The following is a 24086-nucleotide window of genomic DNA, read 5'->3' on the forward strand; positions in this document are numbered from 1 at the left end:
AGTGACTCCTCATCATGCTGTGTGTGTCCATGCATTTCTTTGTAGTGGTGCTGTAGACTCACACAGAATGACAGATTGCCATGAAGGAAAGATTGGGTAAATACAGCATGTGGAGCAGAAGCAAAAAGTCTTTCTCAAGCAGAAAGACTGCTTAAGTGTGCTTGCTGGGCTATATTTTCTTGCTATGAGAAATAAAACTGAAATTGGAAACTTTTTGCTAGGAAGTTTTTTGCTCAGTTTGGAGGCTTTCCTGTAACCACTTGAGGCATTCAGCAAGTAGAAATTTATTGAAGAGAGAATAATTTATTTAAATGGTGATGTGATGACTTCATTCAAATAATCAATACAAATAAAAGCATCAACATCCTGTAAGCTCTCAAAGCAGTATTTGGTTATTCCTGGGAATAAATCAGGTTTGCTCTGTTTGTGTGACATCACCACTATCTTCTGGTTTATAGATAATGAAAGACACTTTAGCTGTTTCCCATACCATTATTAGCTTTTCCTCACAACACGTACATTTTTTTTTCTGGCTCATTTTTTTAGAATTAAAGAAGTGGCTTTTAAAATGTACAGCTATAGCTTTAAAAATGTGAAAATCTGAGCAGAAATTGAGAGCTAGAACCGGATGGTTTGTCCAGAATTAGCAGTTGCTTATGGGGGATGCACATAGGATGCTTCTCTGAGTGACCAGTAGGATGCATAATTCAACAAAACCTGGTTTTGTTCATTTGTTATTCAGAAACATAAAGATTTTCTCAAGATGAGTAACAGCGAAAAATAAACCAGTAAGAAATATTCAACTGTACTGTTTTATAATTTTCATTTTTTGGAGGAAATTCTGAAGCAAATAAAAATCAAGTTATTTAAATGCTTTTGTGGAAATCAGGTGAATTAATTTTGTGTGACAGTAACAAATTCAGATAATTAGTTAGTGTTCATTGGAAATTTGAAAAAGTTTCCTTTGAGTGAAAACATTTTCTATCACATGATAAAAGCAAAACTAAGGCCCTTTTAAACTTTAGCAGACATGACTACTCCCTTGCAAATGTTCACTGAAGTCTGGAAATCTCAGCACAAGTATCAATAGTGCAGTATCAATAGTGATGTTGGTACAGGTGCACATTTTCAATAACAGCTTAGCTTGACTATGAGGAAATTATAGATAAAATTTGATTATACTTTATGAGTATTATATGTTCATAGATCAATCTTGATACTGAGAAAATAATGGAAAACAATCCCTCTCCTGTTTTTGTAGATAGATTATTGGTATTGCTTCTCCATTTTTGGGGAAGATATTGAAATATAATGGCATTATCACTTAATGAAATTTTAATGCATTTTATGCAGGTTTAAAATTGGGCATGGAGCAGGACACTTGGGTGATGATCTCTGAGCAAGGCGAAAGACTGTACAATATGATGTGCAAACAGGGGAATCTCATCAAAGACAGGAAGAGGAAATTAACCACTTTCCCCAAATGCTTCCTTGGAAGGTATTATATGCATTTCATAGCATAAATTTTTACCAGCTAAAAACTCATTTTGGATGTTCTTTGAGATTAAGCGGAAACCACGCTTCACGTGTTATGTCTGTTAGGCCCATTTGCCTCCCAGAGTTTATCCAAAATGGAAACTGATCTGCCTGAAATTTATGGATGTGCATTTGTATTCCAGGGTAGCTTGTTGAAGGGATGAGGCTGCAAAGGCATGTTCAGTATATGAAAATGCATTGAATAAAATGGTTTCTTTAAAGAAATAACTTCCAACTTGCCCAGTGCATTTTGTCTCTGAAGGATCTAAAGTATAAAAATTGCCTTATTCAATTTAAAAAAAAAATCTGTCTCTAAAATGCTTTCTGTCATCCTCTTGCCTGAATGTCAGACACAGAGTTGAAAATACAAGTTACATTTTAAAAAAATCTACCCCTATTGTCATGAGTATTTTTAGAATGTCATATTATGACTTTGGCCTAAGAAGACTAAATGCAAGAGGAGAAAGCAATATGTCCCTTAAAAAGTGTATATGACAAAAAAATTAGTTTGGGTGGTGGAGAGGTTATCACTTATTTGAGTGTAGGACTGTTAAGCATGGGAAGCATTTCTGCAAAGTACAGTGACTGTTGTATACAAAAGATGATGGTGATGATATTCACTGCTGGGTCCAAAAGTAGGAACAAAACTTGGGCAGATTTCATGTGCTGTTTCACATAGCTGGTGAGAAGTTGTTGGCAGTAGGTAAAGAATACACTCATGGTGAGAAGCCATATATTAAATTTTTAAGCCTGCTGCCAAACAGCTGCTTTTCTGTGCTATCTCACCAGTTAAACCCCATAAATGTGAATGCTGAACTACCTCAACATACTGTTCTTTTGATCTGTAACACACATTTGTAACAGGCTTACTGTTCTATCATACTGTGATTATGTTCTGCCTTCCCAGCATATCTGCCCCGGGCAGGTGCTGTAGGTATGCCTGGGATTGCCTTATGGTTGATGGTCTCATCACATAGGGTTATTCTACTTTATGAAATCCCAAAGCTCCTGGAGACAGGATGGAATGGAATAGAACAGAATGAACTAGACTAGAATGGAATATTTCAGTGGGAAGGGACCTACAGCAATTGTCTTGTTAAATTTCATGCCATTGATGATTATCAATAATCTATCTGGATCCCTCTATAAGGCCTCTTGTCCCTCAAGAGAGTCACCATCACCTCTTCGTTTGGCATCATCAGCAAACTTGCTAATGGTGCACCCTGTGCAAGGGTAAAACTTCTGTACAGCAAAGACAAGACATCTCAAGGGAAACCATATGTATTTATATTGAAATAATAAAAAAGTTGAAATGAGTGGGTTTTTTAAAGGTGATATGGTACTCTGAAGAACCTTAGACTTAAGAATCACTTACTAGCCTAGTAAGGAACACTACTAATTGAGAGGGAAATGTAGTTGATGTGGTGGTATAACTTTTAAAGTTTATGTTTTTTTAATCTGTTTTTAATTTAGTGAATTTGTGTCCTGGTTGTTGGAAATCGGAGAAATACACAGATCTGAAGAAGGTGTTCATCTTGGCCAAGCTTTATTAGAGAATGGCATTATCCATCATGGTAAATACAATTAATTTTGACTTACTTTTTTTCAAAGTAATTGTTGTGACTTAATCTTGTTTGACAGTAAAGGTGCTCTTTTTAATGCAAGAGTGTTTGTTGAATCCACATGATACCCTTGCAGGGACCTCTGGGGGCGGGAGAGTCTCCATAGGTTTAATCAGATCACATCTATGCTGTTGGGATCACAGGATTGAAAACAGGGACCTGGAGAAACATTGCTGATGTTTTTTTGAGCAAAAGAAATTCTGTGGGAACAGAAAAGAGTAGGCTGCTTTTGAGGATTTAGACCTTTTATTAAGGCCAGGATTTTTAGGGCTACATGCACAACTGAGGATTGTAGAAGAGAGCAGGTCACATTTGGCTGTTGATAAATGTGCCTGATCAGCTGTTACGTATTACAAGTGGAGCTGATGGAATCCAACCTAGAATTCAATAGTTTAGTATTTTTAATTTCAAGGCTTTAATTTCATGACATTGTATAGGTAGTAAAGCTGATACTTTTATGCTGAAACTTTCCGTCATCTATCTGCATTTAGCTTGTTCTGGAGAGAATGATCACTGAAATGAGTCAGGTTTTGAGCCAATAAAAAGGTTTGATTTCTGGAAGGAATTTGACACTGCATTGACAACATGTTGTTCCATTTTTTCTATTATGAGAGAGCAGGTCCTCATCTCTGTCCCTTTCACAAGGTTCATTCCAACAGGACCATTTCAGCCAACTGGAGAAACTTTAGTTTTTGAAGGCATGTTTAGCTTACAGTGAGTTCAATCACTTAAAAAAAATTCAAACAAATTGTGAAGTATTTTATGCAAAAACATCCCAGCCTAGCTCCATCTTGGAAATTTGTATGGAATCCTTGATAATATAAATTTTAATACCTACAGATAGCAGCCAGCAATTAATATTTACTTTATAAGTTCTTTCCCATTATTTTTTCAGTTTCCTTGTCTGGAAAGAAAGTAGGAGGAACAGAGTAGCTGTATGCATTTTAAACGTGCATTGTAGGAGGAAAAACATTAAGTTTATTCATCAGTAGTCATGTCTTTAATTCTTTAATGTCAGTCTACATGGTTTTCCTCCACCATCATTCAAATGTCAGATGGCATTATATTTACTACACACAGAGGATTGTTCTTAATGGAATGATTCTGTTGCCAACGAGTCTTCTCCTGATCTTGTAATTTATATCCTAAATACACTCATAGACTTTCTGAATACAGAATTAAATGAATATTGTGTAATTTCATGAGATAAAAGGGTAATTATATTAGAGCACAGAACTGTGAGCCAGACATGCTACTTTGAATAGAGAATCCAGCTGTGCTTCAGTGAAAATAGAATTCTTAAAATAAAGTTGAATGAACCATCTCTTTTCACTGGGGGAGCAAGGGAGAAAGTTTGGCTGTTATTCACATTGCAAATGTTTTAGAGGGCTTTGTTAGACTTTGTATATTTACTGTGCTGGACATTGACTGTATGGAGCTTAGTTCTAGCAATGCCAGACCCATGTTGTGATGGGCATTGTTTTACTTCCTGCTGTGTGAACTCCTGCAAGTAGACAAGTTATGATTTTCCTTTGTTTGGTAGGTTTTTTTCCTCCCATTTTGCAAAAGGAAAAGTTCTGTTTGTATGTTTCTATTTTAATTCCCACTGGAGGCATTCTCTAATCCATGAAATTGCTTACATCAGCCAGTGAGCTGAGGTACTTTGTCCTCTCACTTGCTGCTCATGACTGGAGATGGAAACTTCTTCTCAAGGTGGTAATGAGCTTCGTTGTCACAAAAGTATTCTGAATATCAGATAGTTTTAAAATTAGTTGGTTATTTTACTGTCAAAAATTACTAAGCTACCATTGAATTCACAGATTTACAAGCTCTTAACTTTACTTATGGATTGGATCTCAGACCAGCAACTTAGCAAAATAAAAATACAAGAACAAAGAGAGGACAGTCATAATCTTCTGGTTATCCAAACCTCAAAAAAATCCTGCACTCAGGAAAGGTGTATGGAGCTTTTGCCAATAGTTACTGAAGAACTGCAGTGGATGCCATTTGTGAATCCTTAATGTGAATCCTCACATGTCTGTGATTAAATTTATTTACTCTTCTATAAGGTAGCTAGACAATGATATCCAGCATGAAATGATGACATCAACAGTGAGGAGGCTTGGTGAAGATATTTTCTGGAATGATGGGCTGATCTGAGTGAAAATTACCCTAGCAAAAAAAAAATAGTAGACCAGTTTAAACCTGGATCAGTTCCCCTGTCTTAGTGTACGCCATGTGATACTTATGTTAACACAAAGTATATATTGCTGGGAGTGACATAGAAAATGACTTGGGGTTCCTTATTTTAGTGGAAATGGATCATTTAATCAGCTTTTTTAGTGTTTGAAACTGTGGCCTTGCAAATGTAGAGCTGATTTTAGTGAAAAGGAAAGCAAAATTTTTAATTTTTTTTTTTTTTCCCCAGTTTTATATGCTAGTATGGTAGGTGATAGAATATCTATCATTCTTGGGTGGAACAGGCCAAATCACATCTATACCACAGAAAGCAATGCTCCCAAAAAACAAATAATAATTTACAGTGCATAGCACTCCCTGGATATATATGGTATTTTGCACATTTCTGTAATAAGAAGCATCCTTGCCTGGTTTCCTTCCTTTTGAGAGTTTGGGATGATCCACATCTGTGGACCTGCTCCCTTAGTTTCTGGTGCACTGTGTGTAAGGTGGGACTGCAAGGATAGAGCAGTGCTTGAGTTTCTCAGGAGGGCAGACACTGTTTGTCATGGGCATGGAAGGATGGAAAGGTGCTATGGAGTCCAATTTTCTGTAGTTGATTGTTTTAAAAACTCTTCATGTAGGTTGATCTAGTGTAATACATTTTTTCTCCAACAGTAGGAAATTATTTTTAATTATGAAACTAGGAAATATCTTTTTTCCTGAGTTAAGTGATCACAACTGATTAAAATTCATAGTTGGACTGGACATTGCATATGAAACTTTTGTACTCTCTATATGATGTATTGAGAACTGATGAAAGGTAAAAGAGCTTAAGGGTTATTTTGGATTATCACCTTAGGGTTCACCATCAGTTCAAGGCAATTGGAATAGTGTCCTGGGATTTACTGCTAGTAGGTATATCAAATACAGGTATAGAAGTAATTTTGCTCTTGCACATGACAACGGGGAAGCCACTTAGTGTATGAAAAATAGTTTTTATATCCATATATCAAATGATGTGGGGAAGTACTGAGGAGCATGAAGGGGCATGAAAAACAACGCAGAGAGCAGGTACCTCGCTATACAAAGTTTATGGTGCCTAACAAAATTTTTGGAAGAGCATAATGGTTGATGGTTTAATCACGTAGTGTAGGAAGGTATGCATGGAAGAATTACCTGACACTGTCAGGCATGTTAGTTTGATTAATGAAGACATTACAGTAGTGTCTTTTCTCAGTTGATGACACGCAAATTTAATTTCAAAATTAAAGCTTACATCTGCAGACAAAACAGTAATTAATACAACAAGATGTTAATCTTAGGATATTGCGAGGGCCCAGTGCTGTCCTCAGCCACCAAATGTATCAGCTTTTTTTCAGAAAGATGTGCTGTAGTTCCATTTCCAGGAGAAACTTTCCATCATCGCATATAACTGTTTTGACAAAGCACTTGAAATTATGAAGTTGTTGTATTCTTGTGAAACTCTGGAGATCAGTGTTAAGATTCTTTTCCATGGGTCTTTGGGGAAATAGATTCTCAACACCTTCATAATGATTGCAAGTTTCTTGCAATGACAACCTTCAGAGGATGTTACTTCTCCCTTTCCTCCCCAGAGCAAGATTGGTCAGATGTGTTATAGAGGGTTTGTTGGGTTTTTTTTGACTCAACTGAGATAGAGAATAATGTGGAACATAGCATGAATAGTTGCAAAAGAAGATTTATTTAGCTATTTGGTCAATAAGCTTTGCCAAAAGCACTGAAGACAAGAACAGGTTTCAGTGACTAATTTTTCAGACTGTTCCCCCTGCCTGCTTGTCTTATTTTTTGCTCCGTGACTTGAAATTTTTTTGTTTCTTCTGGAGTACTTAAACATTGTAAGTAATGATGTCACTGATGACATCAAGAAACTTAGGGCAGATGATCTAATTGCCTTTTCTGTGCTCCCTGTCTGAAATCTGCATCTGCCTGCTGCTGTATAACAGGCTGCTGTTAGACTAAATGATACTGGTCCTCTTCTCTCTTGTTTTCTTCAGAAAGTCACCTAATAATACATGAATTTTTTTTTTTTTTTTTAATTTAGTTACAGATAAGCACCAATTCAAACCTGAACACATGCTCTACAGATTCCGATACGATGATGGAACGTACTACCCCAGAAATGAGATGCAGGATGTGATCTCTAAGGTACAGGATAGAATAGTTCCTCCTGTTGGGAAGAGTGTATGAGAAATGGAGGTTCTGCTTGTAAAACAATGCCAAGTATTATATGATAAAGAACATTCCCTTCCACTTGCCTGCCTGTATACTTACATGAGTCAAATTAATTACATGAATGAAATTAATTTTTTGGTTTGTAAAGGATGATTTTGGCTTCTCATTACACATTTTAAATACAAAATTAAAATTGTTTTGGTTTTTACTTCTTTTTATTTAATAGTTTTATATGCAGGATGTGTTCCCTGTGTTTCTGTTTTTTTCTGAATCTGGCTTTTCCATCTATTGTATTTCTCCGTCCATTTTAATAGATAGGAAGCCATACATGGACAATTGTTTTTAATTTTCTCTTAAATCAGAGTGTCTTTTATTGGTGCCTTGAGAAGGTAGTACATCAGTAGTAAAGTAGATGTTTAAACACAGATAGGTAATGCTATCCATCTACATTACTGAGCATAAGAAAATGATTGAACAAACTTGCCTTTAAACTCTGTAATAAAAATTTCATGATTTTGAGGCAGAAGGAAATGTCAGCATTCTGATATTACATTATAATGTAATTCACTTTTCTGCAGGCATTTGTTAATGTAGGGTATATCTAGAAAAATCTTTGATACTGAACAACCTGGGGCAGCAAAATAGGATGGAATTTAATTTGACACAGCTTTTAATTTGCTGTACACGGTTCTTCTTTATGTTATAAACATAATTGTTTTTTTAAGGTCTGTAAAGGAGTAGGATTGTGATTCCTTTTTTTAAAGTAACATTTTCTGATGGTAGTTTCTAAAACTCCTCCAAATGTTTGTTTGTGTTTCTAAATTGCAAACATTTCCAATCTTGTAATCTTTTTCTATTGTTTTTTAAAGTGTATTGGTTAGTCATAATTTTAATTTGTCAGTTAAGTATTGATGCATATAATCAAATGCAGTGGTTTTTAAAAAATTTAATTACTCACTCGATGTGTAGAATAGCAACCAGAGATTGGGGAAACCTTAATGCATGGAAGCATTGTTTTATGTTTAAGTTTTGTGTTCTTTTCTGTTAAAGTACTATACCTTCAGAATTGTGTTGAAGCTACCTTAATCCTTTCTGCATCTTAGTGAAACTGAGATTGGATTGGAAATATTTTGGTTTTCATAATTTATTCATCAATATAAATAGTTTTGGAAATAGTTTTGGCACATGAAATTATATAGAAATGAGAACAGACTTTTTTTACTGTTTAAATGCAGAGCATTTAGAACATAGAGGCTTCCTTACTGTGTCCATTTCTCTGATGTTCTCAGTGATGTGAACACATGGTTAACTAAGCTCATCTCCCTCTTTAACAGGGTGTACGACTGTACTGTCGCCTTCACAGTCTGTTTACCCCAGTAATTAGGTGAGTCCTATTGGCAAATCCTTAGAGAGTCATTTGGGAGAAGTGTATAATCTGAATATACTGTGATGGAATGTAGGAACCTAACCCCTTCTTTCAAGAGTCGTCTCCTGGGAGTAATCAGAGAAGACTTAAGGGCTATCAAGACAAAGAGAATAACTGAATCACTAAATGACTGCAAACTCTGCTCAAAATTACTTTTTTTCACAGAGTTTTAGAGCCTTCTAGGTCCTGATGGATATGCTTGTATGCTTACTGTATAGATTAATACATTTGCCCCATTACTAGCACTCCATTACCTCATTTGGAGAGTTCCAGCTACAACAAAGTAGCTGTTTTTATGCTTATTATTGCCCAAGTAGGATTTGGTCAGCCTCCTCTTTCTATCTACACTGAAAGGTTTGATTTGCTTTTTTACTCCAGAGGCAACTTCTGAACCATTTCAGAATACTTCATTCATATTTGTTTGTGAAATACAAGTTGGTTTGTTTTTTTTTTTCTGCTAGGGTCTTTTGAGTTTTTGTGTGTTTTGTGTTTTTTAAAAATGGTTTTGTTTTGCACAGGGATAAAGATTATCATTTGAGAACCTACAAATCTGTGGTCATGGCTAACAAGCTCATAGACTGGTTGATTGCACAGGCAAGTGTACACCTTTGGATTTCTGTATGTTTTGCATTTAAATTAGAATTTGAAAGGTGGTGATGTACTAAGCAGAATAACATGCAGACACTTTGTGTAAGGGTTATTAGACCAGCATGTGTAAATGTAATCCTCTTAAACTAGTAAAGTACATCAGCCATCAGCAGCTGTGCTTTTTGTCCATTTTGTGCTTATCTTCCTTATTTGCAATTGAACTTTAAATGTTTAAATGAGACTTAGCTTTGTGGTTCAGTGTGTAACATTGTGATTTGAAATAGATAGGCTCTGAAAAACTCTGAATTACTACTAGATGGATAAAAATCAGTAATAATTTGCTGTCATCAGTTCTATTTTAAGCAAACTAGGCACAAGAACAGGGTATCCTCTTCACTCAGTCAACATGTACCAGTTTTATAAAATGAAAGTTAAACAGCTGGATGCTTTTAGATTCTAATAGGTTTAATTTTTATGAAGAATGCAATTTTACTGAAATTTTCACATATGTATTTGTACCTATAAAGGTTATAAAGAGTTAGTGCATTAAGGGTGCCTTCCAACCCAAACTAATCTGTAATTCTGTGATAAACATTATATACTGTTTTACATGTATGCTATAAATGTATCTAAAGTGAGTGATGTTAAATGTAATGTACAACTATTGCCAGCCCTGTGAGGTAATGCCATTGTGCATAGAATCCATTTTGCTGCTGTATTAAAATGTGTTTTAAAAAACATGTTATGGTTTAACAGGGGGACTGCCGGACGAGGGAGGAAGCCATGATATTTGGTGTAGCTCTTTGTGATAATGGCTTTATGCACCATGGTAAGTAAATACATTCTGTATAAGCTATGCTGCTCTTTTGTTTAAAGCTATCTACATAATTTGAAGGGAATGCAGGGACTGGTAAAGAAATTACAGAAGGGATAGGAAGTTGTTTCATTGTATTGCTAAGGAGACCTACATTACAATCTTCAAGAAAGAAAAATAGCTGGTTTATATGCTGAAAATTATTTTCAGACCTTTTTATAACACGTGCTGAGAAATTCATCCTCTGAAGGATGTTACCTACATTGAAAGTAATTTCTTAAGCAGGTACTACATGTTTGCACAGACGAGACAGTAAAAATGTGGGAAATACATAGGAAAGAAAGAAGCCTTTTTGGGGGGGAGTGAAGATAGTATGGAAGAACATGACTTAAAAGGTGATATGGTGGCAATTGGGGAAAAGAGCCTCTAGAAAAATGGCAATCATAAGGACATCAGTGAACAAAGAAGAAGCAAGAGGAGAGCAGAGATATGTGCAGAACCAAAAGTGAGGTGAACAAGGTCACATTTAAAGCCATCAGAGTGAAGATTTCAGTGAAAGGATTGAAGCAGTAGGTCATTTGCAGAAGTGAAAAGAGGAAAAAATTATTTTCTCATCAGCTTGTTTAGAGAAAGAGGGAGAATTAACTTCCTCTCTGGTGCTGTTTATTCTTTTTCCTTTGACTTTTAAACATGCAATCTGCATCCATCTGCTGTTGTAGTTGCTTCCACATCCCCACCAAACCAATTTCTAATACTAAGTCTGGCATGCTTCACCACCTGGAGAGTGCCAGAATCTGGTGGTGAACATCTTAAGCAGCTGTCCAGCAGGGCTTTTCAAAATCATGTTTTTAAATCATTCTTAGGAAAAAAACCCTTGGGCTTGACATTTTCGCTAAATGCCATTAGCCATTTCATGCTAATGTGTCTCTGTTGACTTGGTAGAATCCAAATGCTGTAGTGGAAAATGTACTTAGTGATATGTATCTGTGATGGACCCAAATAAAAGCTGTTATTTATATTAAAAATTAATATTCACACACAAAAATAGTTTTATTAACATTTAATATGTGTATGCATGTTTAATATTTTATGGTTCATGAAACACATGATGTTCAAAAGTTCAGAAGAAAAAAGGATTAATATTTGTGGGATTGTATCATACAGTATTAGAGAAAAGTGAATTTAAAGATGAACCACTGCTGTTCCGTTTTTATGCGGATGAAGAAATGGAAGGGTCAAATATGAAGCACAGACTCATGAAACATGATCTGAAAGTGGTGGAAAATGTCATAGCCAAGTCATTACTGGTGAGTGAAACTCAATGATTTTATGCTTTGAGTAAAAAATTCCTTGTAGCGGCAACAAATTAGCACCATGTTCTGTTATTTAAAGGGGATATTTATGTCTTATTAATGATTTTCTGAAGAATATTTTGAACAATTTTATTTTTCAGATTAAATCTAATGAAGGCACATATGGTTTTGGTTTAGAAGATAAAAATAAGGTGCCAATTATTAAAGTGGTGGAGAAAGGATCAAACGCTGAGGTATCGACAATTAAAAATCATCTTACCAGTTTTATTCATTTGATCACAGATGTATGTTTTGTACATCAGTTAGGAAAATCTGTAGTAGTAGAAGGCAACAATGACAATTTTCTAACGTCATTAATGTTTTTTTCCTCCTTTGTGGTTTTTGTTTGTTTAAAATATTGCACTGACCCTTATCAACACTCATTTTCCACTCAGGTAAATTGTTATATAGATCAGCGATATAAAAGTTACAAGTTTTTTTAGTACATTTTATAATATCCCAGTGATTACATTAATTATGAATTGCACTTGTTTTGAGTTGCACTTGATGTATTTCATAATAAAGGACATATCAAACCTTGGATAAAGTCTAGAGTTTGAGAATTTTAATGAATAAATTACAGTCTTGGTTTGTTAGTTAGATGGTCTTTGGGTAAATTAATATTCTGCTGAACTGCTTGGGAGTCTGTATACATTTAAATATAAGTAATTAATTTCTTCCATGAGAGAAAAAACTTAGACCTAAGTTTCAGTCCTTTCTAAGTCTCATGGTAGAATAAAAATTTAAGATAAGAATAGATACAGCAAATCAATAATACAGTGCACCCACAGAACTATATCCAGGGTGATTTCAAGCAGTCAGCTTCTGCCATGATCTTAGAGGGCACTAAAGTTTTGCCTGGACCCTGAGCTGCTCTGTGTACTTCCCCCATCCAACTGGTTCCAGTTCCTTTATGTTTAAAAACACAAAAGTTTAAAAACTGTATGCAATTTGGTTTGACATACCTTTGGCTCAAAGACCATGAGATGCTTAAGGATATTATTTTGGTTTGGAACTTAATAAATACTCACTTCCTAAAATATTTATCAAGACTTCCCTTCTGGAAGGAAGATTTAGTTCCTTTGGGGAACAATGGATGGACAAACTAAGTCATAAAAAACCCAGCAGGCTCAATGCAAGTTTTTGTTTTATTACAAATATTAACTGATCTTATAATAATGTCATCAAATGGTGATTAAGACTAGGTCTTATATCTAGGTTTCTTCAGAATGAGTGTTTACTGTACCCTTCTAATGCTTCTACATCAATTTAAGCATTTCTAGAAGCATTGGAGTGTGAGTCCTTTATGTGTGGTATGTGAAGGAGGCATAAAGAATGTAAAGGAATTGTGCATGTCCTTTTTACGTGCATGCCAGCAGAAGAAAACATAGCACTAGTGATTATAAAAGGCAAGCATAACAAACCACTGTTACTGTTTTCTAGATGTCAGGCTTGGAAGTTGGGAAGAAAATCTTTGCCATTAACGGTGACCTGGTTTTTCTGCGACCCTTCAGTGAAGTGGATTGTTTCCTGAAAGCTTGTTTAAACAGCAGAAAGCCCCTCCGGGTACTTGTGAGCACTAAACCACGGGAGTAAGTTGTCATTCCTTTGAGGGAATTTTTACAAACTACCACTGAAGTGAATTTTAAAAGACCAGTGGAACTTCGGGCAGCTTTTCTGTAAAGTTATTGCAGATGCTGTATTTAATCTGACTGTGTAAAGCCAAGCAATTGGATCTGCTTTGATTTTGATTTATTACATTTGTCAATCAGCAAAAGCAAAACACCAGTGCTTTGGCTCATCAGCTCTGCTACTTAAAATATATTCAGGAACTCCAAGTGTAAATGAAGTTGCCTTGATTATAAATACAGTTTTGATCACTTACCTCTCACTGTGTTTAATAAACAATTTCCTCTGTCTGGGGATTAGTTGCTCGTTTGGCAGAAGTTGGACTCTGTAATTTAATGGGTCCCTTCAGCATGTGTGTTGGTTGTCTAAACAGCAGGAGCAAGTAAAGAGCTCCCCATCTTTCTGTAACAAATGCATTGCTGTACACAGTTTTGACCATGCCTACCTGGATGAAGTTCCTGTTGTGTAAAAGAAACACAAAATGAGGCTTAATGCTGGGTTAAATATATATGTAAGTGAGCATAGATCTATTATTGAAGTTAATGCAGTTGTTAGCAGTTAGCAAAGAAAGAGAAGATTAAGATGCTCATTGGTCAGGAGTCATTTTGATCAGATTTTGCAGGATAAAGAGGAACCATCCTTCATTACCAGACAGCACATGCAGAGTGCCTTGGAAATGGCCCCTGTTCTGCAGTGGAATGGAGATGTATTTCTCCTGTCAATAAGTAAAGGTGTCTTGAGAAGTACCAGAAAAGGGAAAAGTGCAAAGAAAGAAATATGACATTAAGATGATCATCTGGATTGATATGCCAAAAAACCCCAACCCCAGACTAACAAAAAGAAAGTAAAAAAATGCCCCAAACCAGTAGATTATAGTGCTGTAGTAGGCATAAAAGGCGTATCTTTGCCTTTCTTTTAGGGAAGGTTTTGGTTTAATTTGTGACACAACTTGCCAGTGAAAGTCTGCATGAATTTCAAGGTGGACAGAGGTGATTTAGCAAAGAGGAGATGAAGAAATTGTTTCTCAGTGCTACCTGCTTTTTGTCAGAAGCTGTTGCTGGCACAGCAGGGCTGGCAGAAGAGAGTTTTCTCCTAAATTCTTAGCCTAAACTACCAGTAATGCTCTTTCACAGTACTTTAGCATCTTTATAAGCTATTCACAGAATTACATCTTGTAGAATGTATCAACCTCAGTTCATATCTAAGTATAGTAAATTATGCTATACTTATGATAATGTTTCAAATGAAAACTTATTAATCTCAAGAATGTTCGAATAGTTTAAAGAAATTATATACTTCCAGTGGGTCTTGGATCTCACCTCTGCTGCTATTGTCTCCAAATGCTAAGCAATAGATATGAGAATAAATGAAAGTACAAGAAATGATGCAATGGTATTAGTCAAAAGTACCTGTAAATCAACTTTATTACAGTCCAAATGTATTTAAAAATCACTTTTTGGCATCAATTTGAATTTGTCTGCATTTGTACCGGCCAACTGAGCTCAGGGCAAAGATCCCCTGAATAATAACAGAGCTGGCTGTGAAAGTAAAGGCTGTGAAGTTAAATCAGTGCAGTGTTATGCATGACCTAACTAGGGCTGATAAGGGCTAATGCAGCTGTGTTGCTTTTTCTGGAAGCTGAGCTGGTATCATGTGGATATGCTTGCTTACTTGGGGCGAGCTCAGGGCTTCATTTTAAGGAGTAGATGTGAATTTTGATTCTAACAACTGTGGTTTTGTAGGTTATGTTTATCAGTAGGTTTATTACTGTTGCCCTTTAGACCAAACAGGAGCATGCAGCACAATGTACTTACAAGTTTGCGTTCACAACCACAGTAGTAGGAAATTCTTGCTTTACAATACTCAGTGCTTTGAATAGCTGCTCAGAAAAACTGCAACAAAGTATTTTTTCAATAAAACTCACCAAGTAGACTCTTGGATATTAAAATATTGCAATATGTATTAGCCTTCACAGTTTTCTGCAGGTCACTGGACAAGGCTGAGGCCCAACCTCTTGGCTGAGAGACTCTTTGCCTTAAATAGGGCTTTCAGTGTTATTGTACTGTAGCAATTTACCCAAATCACAGTCTCTTTAGGACAAATTTTAGAACTATGGTTGTAATCAGCATATTGAATTTCCCTGCTAGATAGCATTGCCTTCCTCTAGTTTCAGTATCTTAGCTTGCTCTTATTTCTGATGTCAGTTGTGCAAAGTGTCTGGAATACAAATTGTGCTGTCTGAAACTGGAAATTTAATGAATATTGTGCTATCTTACATCCTTGTAACCTACTTGCCTTGAATAACAAAATGCTACTTTTTGCTACATTCCTCTTGAATCTTTGCTTCCATCAGGACAGTGAAGATTCCTGACTCTGCAGATGGACTTGGCTTCCAAATCCGGGGCTTTGGCCCGTCAGTTGTCCATGCTGTTGGGAGAGGTAAGTCATAAGAGCTGTCAGCAGTAGTGGTAGATATACATGGGATGTCTAAATGGCATAGCTGAAATAAATCAAAACTTGGTCCAATTATTCAGCTTAGTGTCCCATTCTTCCCTTCCCACCCTCTGCCAAACTAACAAACACTGTTAAGGAAAACCAAATAAGATTATTTTGTATTCTTACAACATGTAAGCATTGAATAGATTTTGTGTCTTTTTTTTTTTTCTTCTTTTGTATGCATTTATACAAAGGTAGGAAAGTTAAGGCTGTGGATTGTTTACAGACTAATGAATAGTGATGGATGCAAAATCACCTTCTCCAATAAATTAGTGTTGGGAGCCACTCACTTCCTCAGAATTAATTTGCTAGGGACCATGCAGTTCATTTTTTTACAGAAAATGCACTTATCACAAATCTTTGCAAAAATGCTAGTGACATGGTCTGTGTTTGTACTTGCAGATGTTTCCTCTAAGTATTCTTTTGTCCATTTTGTGATGTGACTGGCAAATGCATGCCATCCCAAACTCAGTATGTTCATGACTGGTGCACTGGCTATAAAAGAAATGGAAGCATTCTTCATTCTGTTCCATGTTGTTAATGGCAGAGGCAACTAACATGGGATTTTCAGCTATTATGGTGCAGTTGTGTCTTTTTCCCCTCATTGCTTTGTAACTGGGGAATTCCAAGTGAACTGTTTGGCAAAACATCCAGATTTGAACAGAGCTCAGTGCCTTTTTTTTTAGGCTGTGGTGCCAGAAGTTGGATTTTCATGGGAAAGTGTAATAAACTACAGGCTGTTGAACTGATGGAATAATTATTTCTGCACCTGGATCTCAATTCAACTGCCTATCCCTGTTCATTAAGCACATACTTTATTCCAATTAGCTTCAACAGCATTAAAGTGCTTGCTTGTGTGGTTTGCTAAGCCTAAAAAATTTTAAACAAGCATATGCTTAAATACTTTGCTGAATTGGGACCTTGTTTTTTTTGATGAGGTTTTTTTGTTTGTTTGTTTTGTTTGTTTTTTGGTTTTTGTGGGTTTTTTTTTTTTTTTTTTGAGATACTTAAGGCCTATTTAAATGTTTATTTTAAAATCTCTTTCTGAGGGGGATTGCAATAGCTGTTTGGATTCCAAAGTTTTCCAAAGGGTTGCTTTGATACTAGATTTAAAATGTAGCTTTAAACAAGGGAAATCCAGGTATATTCTTTAGGTTGTTTCTTTGTCATATATGCTCACCTGACAAGTCATAGAATCATAGAATTGGCTGGGTTGGAAGGGACCTCAGAGATCATCAAGTCCAACCCTTGATCCACTACCACTTCAGTTACCAGACCCTGGCACTGAGTGCCACATCCAGTCTCTTTTTAAATATCTCCAGGGATGGAGAATCCACCACTTCCCTGGGCAGCCCATTCCAATGCTTGATCACCCTCTCAGTAAAGAAATTCTTTCTAATGTCTAACCTAAGTCATGACATAGCATTTCTATTTGTCAGCCCTGCAAATTGAGTTTAAGCCTTTTCTTTCATAGCAACTTGCTTCTGCACCTCAGTCTTGCAGTCTCCAGGCAATAGCTTTTAACTTCTCTGGTACCTTTGGGGCACTATCAAGAGAGACATAAGGAGGCTAGGTAGGACATTCAGGTAGCTGCAAGTAAGGTCACATTCCAGCAGGTTGTCTTTCAGGAGTGAGCTTGAGTCACACTGAAAAGAGCTGGAGACAGCTGCTATTTTTGTAGTACTTGTTTGGTGGATAGAAGGTTTTCCCAAGGTAGTTATTCCATTGTGAAACTAAATCATTGAACCACTTATTTTATGTTGCTCAAAAAGAAAGGTTTCCGTTGGTTTGTTTTTCTCCCTGCCAAAAAAACAAACTTGAGATTTCATATTTTATTATCTTTAGGCACTCTGTTATAAATGATTTGGTAAAAAGATTAAAATAAGAACAAGATCCTTGGAAATGTCTTTGCATTTGGATGTTTCACTTAAAGTTTCTTGTTAAACTCTAGCGTGCTCGTTCTCTATGAATTGTCAGAAAGTTTCTGTTTTATATTTAAAACAGAGACACCTGAAATAGTCAAGAAGGTCAGACTTGGGGCATGTAAAATAATTGAGAATAGAATCATAGATGAGTTTTGCTTGGAAAACTCCTTCATGGTCATCAGGTCCAACTGTGAGAGTGGCTTAAGTGGTCTAGAGCCTTTTTATCCTTGTAAAATCTATTTCTTGAAGACAAATTGGCTGATGGGCTCTTGGGGTGCCCTACACAGGGACAGGAGTTGGACTTGATGATCCTGATGGGTCCCTTCCAACTCAGCAGATTCTATGAAACTTTCCACATTTTTTCATACTACTAATAAAAAAAACATCCTTTAGAAAGCAGTCTTGTCTGTTTTTATGGAATCATCTGCTAAGGAACTCCCATTCTCTTGTAGTCCAACTGACTGCAGAAGTACCCAGTGATCACGGAAAGTAATACTCTGATTTAAAACATGAACTGTAAGATTGAAAGAAACTGTTCAGGAAAAGAAATCTGTTAACTATATGTTCTGGGTTTGTTTTTTTTTAATAGGAACAGTAGCAGCTGCTGCAGGTCTCCACCCTGGCCAATGCATAATCAAAGTGAATGGAATTAATGTCAGCAAAGAGACTCATGCCAGTGTTATTGCTCATGTCACAGCGTGCAGAAAGTACAGGCGGCCAATGCAGGTACCTCTCATTTGGTAGCCTTGAAGATTTTCTTCTAGATGTTATCTTTTGATCAAAGTAAACAGTGTGGTTTGTATCTCTGTCCACACATCTGTTGTGTTTGGACGGGATGAGGGGAAAAGTGAGGTGATCAAAAGTGAGGAGAAGGCAGCTGAATTGTAAAAGCTGAAGATTGCTCAATATGTTGCTGATGTTCCATTTAATTTCTACAATTAAATAAAACCAGGTTTATTGCTATTTTTTTTTCATATAGTATTTTAAAAGATTTTGCCAAGGGTTTTTTTGCATTTCTATGCAGAAAGCATATGAGGTATATCCTCACCATGGAGAAGGATTTACACAGCTCACTGCCTGCTGAACAGTGGGAGAGTGTAATGCAAAAAGCTGATCTCCTTCCAGAATTCTGTACCCTTCAGCACATAGAGAACAGAGTGCACATATTCCATCTATAAAAGTCTCTGCATTCCCATTGCATTCAAGGACTCGATATTTTCCTTTTTTTTACTATAAGCATGCAATTTTCATAATCTTTTTCACATTCATCTAGGAGAATATCTCAGACTTCCAGGACAGAAATGTAAGGAAGCAGGCAAAAAGCAGCTGGATTTTGTAATCTAATTTTACACATTTTTCATAAACTATGAACCAGTATTAATTAACTTCCCAAACTCTTCCACTGCATGTTATTTGAGAAATAGAATCCAATTAAAATCAGAAGTGAAATCCTTCTCTCACAGCTACTGCATAGAGATGAGATGAGAATTGTAAGTAAGGGTTAGAACTGTGTCATGCAAATAAAGTCTCTGTGAAAATGTTTGGCTGGATGCTTGTGTTTAAACTCTTAAGACAGAATTGAAGTTGTTAGATAGCATATCAAGAACAAGCTCACCTATTCTTTAGAGGCAGATGCAGCCTAGTAAAGACAGGGTGCTTTGTGCACTAGTAGCAAAACTGAGTAAAAGACAAATTGAATTCTCTGTAGCAGGTGTGTCCTCTCTGTGTATAACTGTAGAGTTCCTGTAGGGATTAGTGACATCCAAAGAGATGTTGTGTTGGCTGACATGCAAAATTATTCTCTTTTTTTTTTTTTTTTAATCCTCTTGTGTAATACAGGGTATATAACTGTTCCTACACTGAGTATTTTTTTAAATTGTGAAAAGTAGCTGATCATAATTCAGCAAAACACAAATAACTAAAATCCCCCAGACTGACAAGAAAAATGTCATTTACGATGCAGTGCTATCAAATGATACGGTAGATCTGTCTAGACTGAAATAAATGACAGTATTCCCACTGCTGTCAAGACAGCTAAAATTTCATTTCCTATTCAGAAATTTGAGTATTTAATTATTTGGAAGACGAGTATGGATTTCTACTATTTTGTACAGTACACTAGCCTATCATTTAATTAATAGAAATACTGCAGTCTCTCCTGTGGCTGGCAATTGCATAGTGGAAAGGGGATCTTTTTTCTTTTTCCTGTCTATTCCATTTCTCAGGCAAGGGAGTCTTCCTGCTTGACTGATGCATGAAATTTCATTTTAGATTCTTGCACTGTGTAACTTCTATTGAATGATGTTTATATTTTTTCTGTCCTGTCTGGAGAAGGAAAATCTGAAGCAGATTTTATTTCTTAGAATGACTATTTCTTTGCAGTAATACTAATTATGATGTGACAGATCCATGCTTAATTTTTGCCTCTAATGCGTTTGGAGAATATTGCTCCAAATCATATTACATTATAGCTTGTGTTAACTTTTGAAAGGACTTCCAGTTTACATATATAGCCCTTCCTTTGACATAATGTACAAGCCCTATTAAAGATTGGCATGGCAGTCTTAATGCTGCCAAGCAAACCTGTAAGACTCCATAACTGGGCAGCAGGCCTTTAGGAGTACCTGCAAAGAAATGGGGATTGCAGAAATGTTTCAGTCAATCAGCTTGTGCACAGGTGTCTTCCAACTATCAACAGAGAGCTCTGGAAGTTTAGCTTATTTATTTAAAAAATTTCAGTACTATTGAGTGAAAAGGGAAGGATGAATCCAAGAAATGTACTTCATTAATCATAAAAAAATTAGTTACCTATGGCTAATGAGATAAAGATAGCTACTGAATATTGTTTATTAGCAAAGCATAATTGGATGTAAGCTGCATTTTGTGTGAAATTTGTAACATTCAGCTTAAACTTTAGCGATCCTTGCTTAACTTTGAATTTTTCCACAAACTCCTTTTTAAAGTTTATGAATTCAGATTAGTCATAATCTAGTCATTATTCTAGTGTAGCTGTTGGAAAAGGAGTGATCAGCAGGCTGTCAAGCTTCTTTTGAAGTGTAAGGGGAAAAGAAGAGTAGTCTGGAGATGCCATGCTTGATAGGCCCTTCCACCAAGATGTGATGGGCATTGTGACTGACTCAGTGAGGGGCAGGAGCAAGATGAAAGGCAGACAAATGGCTTCTTCATAAGTTATGTGACCAAGCCACCATTCCTGTGCTCATGTGTCAGCCACGTATGGTGCTGGACCTTCAGGTCCTTTTTGGGCATAGTGCTAGTCTGGGAAAAAAGTTAAGATCAGCTAGAAAAGGCAAATATAAGTAATGAAAGCTGCAGTGTGTGTTATTCCTGACACATGAGCAATAGATTAATTGGATATATCTTTGGTTATATATCTTTGGTTAGTATTCCATAGTATTTGCCAGCAGATTTGTTGATACACAGTGGATTTAACAAGGCAAAAATTGATTCTCTTTGTTTTTTCATGATTTCTTGTCGCAACTGTTTTTTGATCTGCAGTTTGGCTTGAAATGTCTTAAATTATTTTTGGCAAAGACACGGCAAACTGATGGATGCCATACTGTCACAGATTTCATAATGTCTCATGGCAATATATTCTGAAATAAAAAATAAGTTGACAAAAGCTTTAGTTTTAGATAGTTTTAAACAAAGCCAAAATTTTCTATAATTTTCAAAATACTGAAAATTATAATTGCCTGTATTATTGCCAAAAGGCAATAAAGCTGAATAATATTCAGGGCGTTAAAGCAACTATTTCATGTTTGAGAGATCAATTGCATTTGCAAAGCTTTCCCTACCTGTCTTTTTTATTGGTGTTGTGATTTGTTTTGTTTTTAGCAAGATTCTATACAGTGGGTTTACAACAGCATTGAAAGTGCACAGGAAGATCTTCAAAAAACCACCACCAAGCCCTCTGGAGATGATGGAGGAGATGCCTTTGACTGCAAAGTGGAAGGTATCAGTTGCCTGTCTTGATTTTGTTGTTGCTGAGAACATTCGTGTAGTATAGCAAGGAAAATGTAGGTGGTGGTTTTCTTTTCAGAGACAAAATTGCAGACTATGAAGTGCACTTAATGTGGGGGTTTGTTTTTTTTAATGTATTCTAAAGATGTATGTGTTCTCTGAAAGTTATTATATTTCTCTTTTTCAGAAAAAGCTTCTGTGAACACATTAGAGAAAATCTGTTCAATTTTCATCAATTTCATACATAATCTTAGGAATTACCTGGTTTATTTTCACCACTAATGATTATATAAGGCTAAATCAGATATGTTAGTCACTACTGCATGAGAAATAACAAATCAGCTATCCCTTAGATTATTTTCAGGCAATTAACATTTAGATGACACTGCATTCATATGCATCATGCTAATTACGGACAGTTAATGTGAACTGTATTTACGTTTTCAGTGTAAATGCTGATATTCTGGTTTAATTTCTAAATGTTGACTCTTTTGACATTAATTTTCTTCTAGTTCACTTATAAGTTCTCAGTTCTCCCTTTTTTACTGCTTTTCTTATGACTGTGGATTAGAGATGAAATTGAATTATCCTCTTCAATAGCTGTCTATTAAGAGAGACTGCTATGACTTGTCTGTTCATGCCTCTTTTAATATTTTAGCATCCATAAACCTACTGATATTCTGGTTTTTAAATCGTTCCGCTGGTAGCTGGGTTTTTTGATGAACATTTCTAAATAGAATGATCAGAGCATACCTGCTCCTAGAATGCTTGCCTGTGTGCCTTTTAGTTTGTTTACTCAGCAGTCCTCCCCAACTGTTTGTGTTTTTTTCTTTATTCTAGAGGTAATAGACAAATTTAACACTATGGCAATAATTGATGGGAAGAAAGACCACGTGAGTCTCACTGTAGACAATGTTCATTTGGAATATGGAGTGGTTTATGAGTATGACAGCACAGCTGGAATAAAATGCCATGTGTTAGAAAAAATGATTGAGCCAAAGGGGTTTTTCAGCTTGACTGCAAAGGTATGAAGCAGTTTTTGTATGTAATAATTCTTATTATGCTTAAAACAATGGAGCAACATCTGGCTCTTGCTTATTCTTTGGTTTATATGCATTTCATTTAATATCTTATAATTGATCACATTTTGGAGGATGATTGTGTATTCAGGACACAAGCTAAGTTATGGTGTGGTTATAAATTGAGAGACTAAAGTGAAAACTTTAAAGTCTTCTGTTCCTCCTGCTGCCTCCCTTTTCTCTTTAATTATGAAATAAAACTTTAAAAAAGGTCAATGACTTACTGATGTCAAAATTTGGTGAAGGTAGGCTGTAGTTTCCCAGAGTTTCTTAAACTCCTCAGAAGTATATGTGCAACTTCTAAAATTTGTTTCTTTTCTGTGTCTGAAAGTAAAATAAAGCTGCACATTCAGGTGCACACATTGGCAAATTCACAGAGAAAGAAAACCAGCAAGTGCAACTTTAGAGTTTAATTTGGAGGTTTTATTTTGTGAATGTTACCAATAATAAAACCTGTGATTGCTGTGAATGGGATGAGAAATTTTTTATGTATTTCTGGTATTGTCTGCATCAGATATACAATGCAGTAATACAGCTCTTTTACTAAGTTTGTTTTTATCTAATCTCACACTTACACATATTAGTAAAGTACACCTTCAAAACCCAGACTCTTGGGGATTGTACTGATATTTGAAAATTTCTTGTGTTGATCTTCCCATCAGAAGTATAAACTAAGATACTGATCTTTTAGGGAAAAGATGGAGACATGGCCACATTTCCCTCACTTCTCTTCAGGGCAGGTTAGGTTGGCAGACAGAGGAGTAACTTTCACCAATATGATGAGATTTGCTAAAGCTGGTCTAGTCAATATTTCAAGTAATTGGCCTGTAAGGTGTTAATTCTTGCTGTAATTACAGTTTCATATTAAATGTTTAAGGCGTTATTTCCTAACTGCTTAAGAAATATTTTTTCTATTGTATGTTTACTTCCACCGTGCTGGTTCTGGCCTTAAATGTGTAATATTATCACACTTAGTATTTAGGCTGGCTAATAAAATGTTTAGAAAATATTTACAAATTGAAAAGGAGGTGTAAAGTGACTATGTTAGAATAATAAGAAGTTCATCTCAAGTGATAGTGATCTCAATGACTGCCGATGGTCCACCAGTAGAAGCAGGAGGTCCCTTGACTAAAACACATTATTAAAAATTGCAGTGGCTCTTAATCAAATATAACTGTTTGCAAGTGGTTTTAATACTCTAAATATAAACATTCAGTAAGGTCTTATGCTTCCTTCCATGTGCTTT

At 35.8% G+C, this 24086-nt stretch overlaps 1 protein-coding gene across 3 annotated transcripts in view; it reads left to right on the forward strand.

Annotated features, from left to right (window-relative positions):
- PREX2 (phosphatidylinositol-3,4,5-trisphosphate dependent Rac exchange factor 2) overlaps positions 1-24086 on the forward strand; it is a 176725-nt gene that overhangs the window by 76867 nt on the left and 75772 nt on the right. For all 3 annotated transcript variants that reach the window (XM_071737737.1, XM_071737736.1, XM_071737738.1), the window contains 13 exons: positions 1354-1498; positions 3010-3110; positions 7420-7523; positions 8885-8934; positions 9495-9570; positions 10321-10393; positions 11543-11685; positions 11832-11924; positions 13174-13322; positions 15713-15798; positions 18370-18506; positions 21636-21753; positions 22602-22786. In XM_071737737.1, the coding sequence (XP_071593838.1) occupies positions 1354-1498; positions 3010-3110; positions 7420-7523; positions 8885-8934; positions 9495-9570; positions 10321-10393; positions 11543-11685; positions 11832-11924; positions 13174-13322; positions 15713-15798; positions 18370-18506; positions 21636-21753; positions 22602-22786 (1460 nt within the window). The remainder of the gene's footprint in view (positions 1-1353; positions 1499-3009; positions 3111-7419; positions 7524-8884; positions 8935-9494; positions 9571-10320; positions 10394-11542; positions 11686-11831; positions 11925-13173; positions 13323-15712; positions 15799-18369; positions 18507-21635; positions 21754-22601; positions 22787-24086) is intronic.

Source organism: Heliangelus exortis, chromosome 2, assembly GCF_036169615.1.
Source record: "Heliangelus exortis chromosome 2, bHelExo1.hap1, whole genome shotgun sequence".
Classification (NCBI taxonomy): Eukaryota; Metazoa; Chordata; class Aves; order Apodiformes; family Trochilidae; genus Heliangelus; species Heliangelus exortis.